We start from the raw sequence: 6,020 nt of genomic DNA, 5'->3' as shown, positions 1-6,020 counted from the left end.
TCAACTGACACAGGACGTTTGATAAATATTTCCTTCATGTTGAAAATGTCAAAGGAGAATGCCTGCATACCTTCACCCATAATGAGCAACATGAATAAACCAACATTCAGAAATGGAGAGATGTCCGTTTCATAAAACAATGCCCTACTGTCTGTAGGCTACAGTTTAGTTCAGGACCAAATCATGTGCTGTATGCCCCATGTCAGGCAGTGTCAATTCTAGTGATCATATGGACTCCCAACAGTATGAAATCAGTATACCAATAGCATCAATCTCCAATCATAGCAATAGCATCAACCACTTAACAGGTATGGTCAGTAAAGAAATGTAATTAAACTACCTGTGATTGAGCCCCCCCCCCCCCCGTGATGCCAGTGATCTCATTCTCACCCAGCCAAGTCCTGATAGTCACACTCAACCATCCGGACTGACAGAGACAGAGTGGCCTCTGTGTGTCTGCCCTCTGCCACCCCAAGTCAGTGACAGGAGGTGGATGGTGTGACCAGCAGTAGGGGAACAATACAGTCAGCATGGATACACAGGTCAGGCTGTCAGGCTTCCCGGGATCACCATTCTCTTTATCGTATTGGATTTGGTCAACCGCCAGAACTGGACAAAGTGTGAGATGTTGTAATGCCACTACTTGATCACTCCACATGTCACTCGTACAACCCCCCCAGTATAAGCATGTCACACCAGTCATTCAGAGTGAGTCACCCCTGGTAGCTGCAGAGTAGTGGTGTGACGTGGGGAATATCTTCTGATGACAGTTTCAAGTGGATCAAATTCATACAAAATAAAGGGAGGGAAGGCAGGCAGGGAAATAATAGCTCTGCTACCTGCCCATAGCAGTTGCTGAGGGAATATACAGCAATGTCATATGGCCACCAGGGGGAATGTAAACACAGTGAGTTCAAATTCAATTATTTGTTTAATTAACATTGATATAGTAGGTTAGGTAGTGATTGAATGCAGTACAATCAGAGATGCATACACGGTAGCATTGATGAACAACATTTTAGTACTGTTACCAGTACTAGATCTAGTCTACACAATGTTATGAGTTGCACTGTTAAACATGTAATGAAACATTAAACCATTTCTAATGGAACGCAATGGCAGTAATATGATGAAAAGATAGAGGTCAATCACAGTAAACAGTGCTCTTATTTTTCACAGTATTTTATGTATCCTCTGCATTAAAAAAAAGCCCCACAAAAATCTATGGTATTGGCAACTTCAGAGTTTCTCGACTATGATGCTGTCCCACAAGTAGAGAGTGTAAAGCTAGCATCAACAAAACAGCCCTGAGCAAAGAGCTAGAGCCCATAGATAAGCCCAACAGTTAAAGTCAATTGAAGGAGAAGTATTGAGAGTGCTGGGCTATAGAGGTGATTGGCCGTCGCTGTAAGCAGCTTGGCATCTTTGGAGGCGTAGACGCTGCGACTGAAGGTGGGATGGATGTGTCGGAAGTTATCATGGAGATGTGCTACAAATTCTTCATCCTCCTCTGTGGAGAAAATCCCAGTGACAAACTGTTCAAACTAGGAAATAAAAAAACACATTTACAGGGTGGTTATTTATAAACTGTGATGTAATTAAGCATGATCATTCATTAGATTTATCAGATCATTCATGGTATTGTTTTCCATCACTAGTAACAATCCTAGTATTGCTGTTCGCCCAGGGTTGTTCCATGGTGACAGTATCCTGGTGGAACACAATGATCAGGCTGGTTCTACCAGGCTATGGTGAAAGCATAGATTCAGGACTTTTTCACTAGAACAGACTGGAATATGTTTACCACATCAGTTACCGGCTTCATTAATAAGTGCATCAACAATGTCGTCCCCACAGTGACGTACGTACATATCCCAAACAGAAGTCATGGATTACAGGCAACATCCGCACTGAGCTAAAAGCTAGAGCTGATGCTTTCAAGGAGCGGGACTCTAATCCGAACACTTATAAGAAATCCTGCTACGCCCTCAGACGAACCATCAAATAGGCGAAGTGTCAATACAGGACCTATATCTAATCATGCTACATTGGCTCTGACATTCGTCCGATGTGGCAAGGCTTGAAAGCTATCACAGATTACAGCACAGCTCTGTGTTCAACACTATTGTGCCCTCCAAGTTCATCACTAAGCTGACCCTAGGATTAAACACCTCCCTCTGTAACTGGATCCTGGACTTCCTGATGGGCCGCCCCCCAGGTGGTGAGAGTAGGCAACAACAAATCCGCCCTTTGACCCTCAACACGAAGGCCCCTCAGGGATGCGTGCTTAGTCCCCTCCTGTACTCCCTGTTCACCCACAACTGCATAGACGCACACAACTTCAACACCATCATTCAATTTGCTGCCTACACAAAGGTGGTAGGCCTGATCACCGACAACGATGAAACAGCCTACAGGGAGGTAGTCATAGACCTGGCAGTGTAGCACAAGAACAGCAACCTCACCCTCAACGTCAGCAAGACAAAGGAGCTGATCGTGGACTACAGGAAATGGAGGGCCGAGCACGCGCCCATCCACATCGACGGGGCTGTTGTGGAGCAGGTTGAGAGCTTTAAGTTCCTCGGTATCCACATCACTAAGAAACTATCATGGCCCACAAACATCAGCGCAGTTGTGAAGAGGGAATGACAATGCCTCTTCTTGCTCAGGAGGCTGAAAAGATTCAACATGGGCCCTCAGATCCTCAAAAGGTTTGACAGCTGCATCGTTGAGAGCATCTTGATTGGTTGCATCACCGCTTGGTATGGCAACCGCTTGGCATCCGACCGCAAAGCGCTACAGAGGGTAGTGCGTACGGCCGAGTACATGGGGCCAAGCCTTCCTTTTATCCAGGACCTCTATACCAGGCAGTGTCAGAGGAAGTCCCTATAAATTGTCAAAGACTCCAGGCACCCAAGTCATAGACTGTTCTCTCTGCTCCCGCACGGCAAGTCTGGAACCAACAGGACCCTGAACAGCTTCACCCCCAAGCTATAAGACTGCTAAATATTTAGTTAAATAGTTAACCAATAACACCCTGGAATATCTGCATTGACCCTTTTTAACTCATCACATACGCTGCTGTTACTGTTTATCATCTATCACATTACCTTGTCACTTTATCCCTACCTATATGTTCATATCTACCTCAATTACCTCGTACCTCTGCACATCGATGTGGTACTGGTACCCCGTGTGTCTAGCCAAGTTCTCATTACACATTGTGTATTTATTCTTTGTGTGATTATTTTTATATTTTTCTACTATTCTACTGTAAGCAAGCATTTCACTGTTGTTCACAAAGCATGTAAAAAATACAATTTGATTTGACTTGAGATTAAACCCGTTCCATGTGTGTGCTTGCTTACCTGTGACCATGAGATATAGGTGGGGACTTCATACATGGTCCATATAACGGCTTGAGAACAAGGTGGCGTGGTGAGGCTACCATGGTAGCGGTAGTACTGGGACAAATGGCTCTCAGGCAGAAGGCCGATCAATGGGAATGGCTTGACTGTAGCCGTTTGACCTAGGAGAGGGAGAAAGGCCTTTATTAAACATGTATTAAACCCTCCATGGGACTGAAGCATGTTCACAGTCACCACACTATATCTATACTGAACAAAAATATAAACGCAACATGCAAAAATGTCAACGATTTTACTGAGTTACAGTTCATATAAGGAAATCAGTCATTAGGCCCTAAACTATGGATTTCACATGACTGGGCAGGGGCGCAGGCCCACCCTCTTGGGAGCCAGGCCTACCCACTGGGGAGCCAGGCCCAGCCAATCAGAATGATTTTTTTCCCCACAAAAAGGGCTTTATTACAGACAGAAATAATCCTCAGTTTCATCAGCTGTCTGGCTGGCTAGTCTCAGAAGATCCCGCAGGTGAAGAAGCTGGATGAGGTGGTCTTGGGCTGGCGTGGTTACACATGGTCTGCAGTTCTGAGGCCAGTTGGTCGTACTTCCAAATTCTCTAAAATGACGTTGGAGGTGGCTTATGGTAGAGAAACTAACATTCAATTATCTGACGATAGCTCTGGTGGACATTCCTGCAGTCAGCATACCAACGGCACGTTCCCTCAAAACTTGTGACCTCTGTGGCATTGCATTGTGTGACAAACCTGCACATTTTAGAGTGGCCTTTTATTGTCCCCAGCACAACATGCACCTGTGTAATGATCGCTCCTATTTAATCAGCTTCTTGATATGCCACACCTGTCAGGTGGATGGATTATTTTGGCAAAGGAGAAATGCTCACTAACAGGGATGTCAACACATTTGTGTTTGTTGCTGATGTGAAATATCTGGGATCTTTTATTTCAGCTAATGAAATATGGGACCAACATTTTACAAGTTGCGTTGATATTTTTGTTCAGTGTACATTAGAATACTTATGTTTCTACAGACCTTTGTAGGCAATGGAGGGAAGTAGTCGTGATATGCGTCCAAAGTGTACATTTTCAATGTAATAAAGCTGCAAGAAGTTAGAGGTTTAGAATATATGACTTCATCATGACAAAATAAACAGATATTATTATAAATATGCTGTAAAATGAACTACATAATGTATTTAACTATACTTTACATCAATAAAGAACGCAAGAACTGCAAGGCCAGTTGGGTCATCCAAGGCAGATGTCAAATTGGGATGACTTGACTTCATGTTGACTATGTGCAGCTGCAAAAGAAAATGCACCGTCAATTAAGTGGTCCTTCTGTAGCTCAGTTGGTAGAGCATGGCGCTTGTAACGCCAGGGTAGTGGGTTCGCTTCCCGGGACCACCCATACGTAGAATGTATGCACACATGACTGTAAGTCGCTTTGGATAAAAGCGTCTGCTAAATGGCATATATTATTATTATATTATTATTAAACCAGGATGCAGGCACTGACTGGTGCTATTTATTTTGTTCACCAAAGATATCCACCCTTCAGTGTAAAGTTGACTGGATGTAGAGAGGACCATCACCCACACTTACCTCCATTGGATACCTGTGCCTGTCCACAGTGTGCTCTGAGCCGTTGGTGTTGAGGCTTCCCCAGTGAAAGTGGAGCTGGACGGTGTGGTACGTCCCTGGAAGACCTCCACCACTCACAGACATCCCATTCCCAACCTCCAACACAACTGCATACAAACACACAGGGCACGTATAAACGTCTACACAAAATGCACAACCCATTCACACACACATGCATTCTCACAAGCACACACGTAGTTGTCCTGTGATGTAATAAGAAACGGGACACACAGGCTAAAGTCTCTAAGTAGAAAATAACTACTCAGTAGATACACCTCTTCACAAATCAATTTCTATGGTAATGATACAGGATATTCACCAGAGTGGCCATTGTTTTTCAGTTTCCAGTGTCCTGTATGAACAGCATGAAAACCAGCCAGATGTAAAGCCTCCAGTGACTCATTTCTGGTCATATGATGATCCAGGTTGATTGGAGAGTGATGTTCTCCAAGTATTGGGTGGCAGGATGGGAACGCATCTCCCCATGCATATGGATCTGAGGACACAAAAACACACGCTGCTGACATTCAACGTGTAAGTCTACAGACACCAGAGTTAACACGATAAGAATATTACAAAAATGTTATTACAATATCGATTGAAAATCTACCAAAAATAATTTGAGAAAAAAACAAAACATTTAAAAGTGCATCGTCTCTACTTTTGATACATTGAATAAACATAGACACTTACCACAATGACTCTCATCATAACAGAAGTCCACTGAAATAGTAAAACAAGAAGGATATCAACTGTAAAGCATTCTTACCCATGACGGAATACACACTCAAACAGCTGCCTACCTTGGATAATATCAAGGACAAGCCGGATACTCACCGGTGTGTGAACCTGTAATAAACATCATTAGGAAAGTTATGATTGCCAAAATCATTTTTGCGCCAATAAATGAGCACAGCATTTCAATAGGTCTAGTTAATGTCTAAATAAAAATCACACAGGCAGGCCTAATCGGTGCTTAGGGATCTGTGCAAAT

At 43.6% G+C, this 6,020-nt stretch overlaps 1 protein-coding gene across 1 annotated transcript; it reads right to left on the bottom strand.

Annotated features, from left to right (window-relative positions):
- Positions 1 to 380: 380 nt before the first annotated feature.
- Positions 381 to 6,014, bottom strand: car15 (carbonic anhydrase 15). The gene is made up of 8 exons (XM_046368164.1): positions 5,864 to 6,014; positions 5,720 to 5,749; positions 5,346 to 5,522; positions 4,988 to 5,133; positions 4,594 to 4,686; positions 4,416 to 4,482; positions 3,369 to 3,529; positions 381 to 1,544 (listed from the first exon to the last, which is right to left on the bottom strand). Exons 1-8 carry the CDS (start codon positions 5,943 to 5,945, stop codon positions 1,320 to 1,322), a joined length of 981 nt encoding a protein of 326 aa, XP_046224120.1. The 5' UTR covers positions 5,946 to 6,014; the 3' UTR covers positions 381 to 1,319.
- Between the last annotated feature and the right edge of the window lie 6 nt (positions 6,015 to 6,020).

This window comes from Oncorhynchus gorbuscha, linkage group LG11 (assembly GCF_021184085.1).
Source record: "Oncorhynchus gorbuscha isolate QuinsamMale2020 ecotype Even-year linkage group LG11, OgorEven_v1.0, whole genome shotgun sequence".
NCBI classification, from domain to species: Eukaryota; Metazoa; Chordata; class Actinopteri; order Salmoniformes; family Salmonidae; genus Oncorhynchus; species Oncorhynchus gorbuscha.
This window is presented reverse-complemented; position numbering and strand designations above follow the sequence as displayed.

Bases quoted from the DNA above. Each gene is read 5' to 3' on its own strand.
- car15 (XM_046368164.1), bottom strand. From the start codon at position 5,945: ATGCTGTGCTCATTTATTGGCGCAAAAATGATTTTGGCAATCATAACT. The intron at 5,134-5,345 runs GTGAATATCCTG...GTTTGTATGCAG, and splicing joins GAAAAACAATGGCCACTCTG to TTGTGTTGGAGGTTGGGAAT. The intron at 1,545-3,368 runs GTAAGCAAGCAC...TTTATTTCCTAG, and splicing joins CCTATATCTCATGGTCACAG to TTTGAACAGTTTGTCACTGG.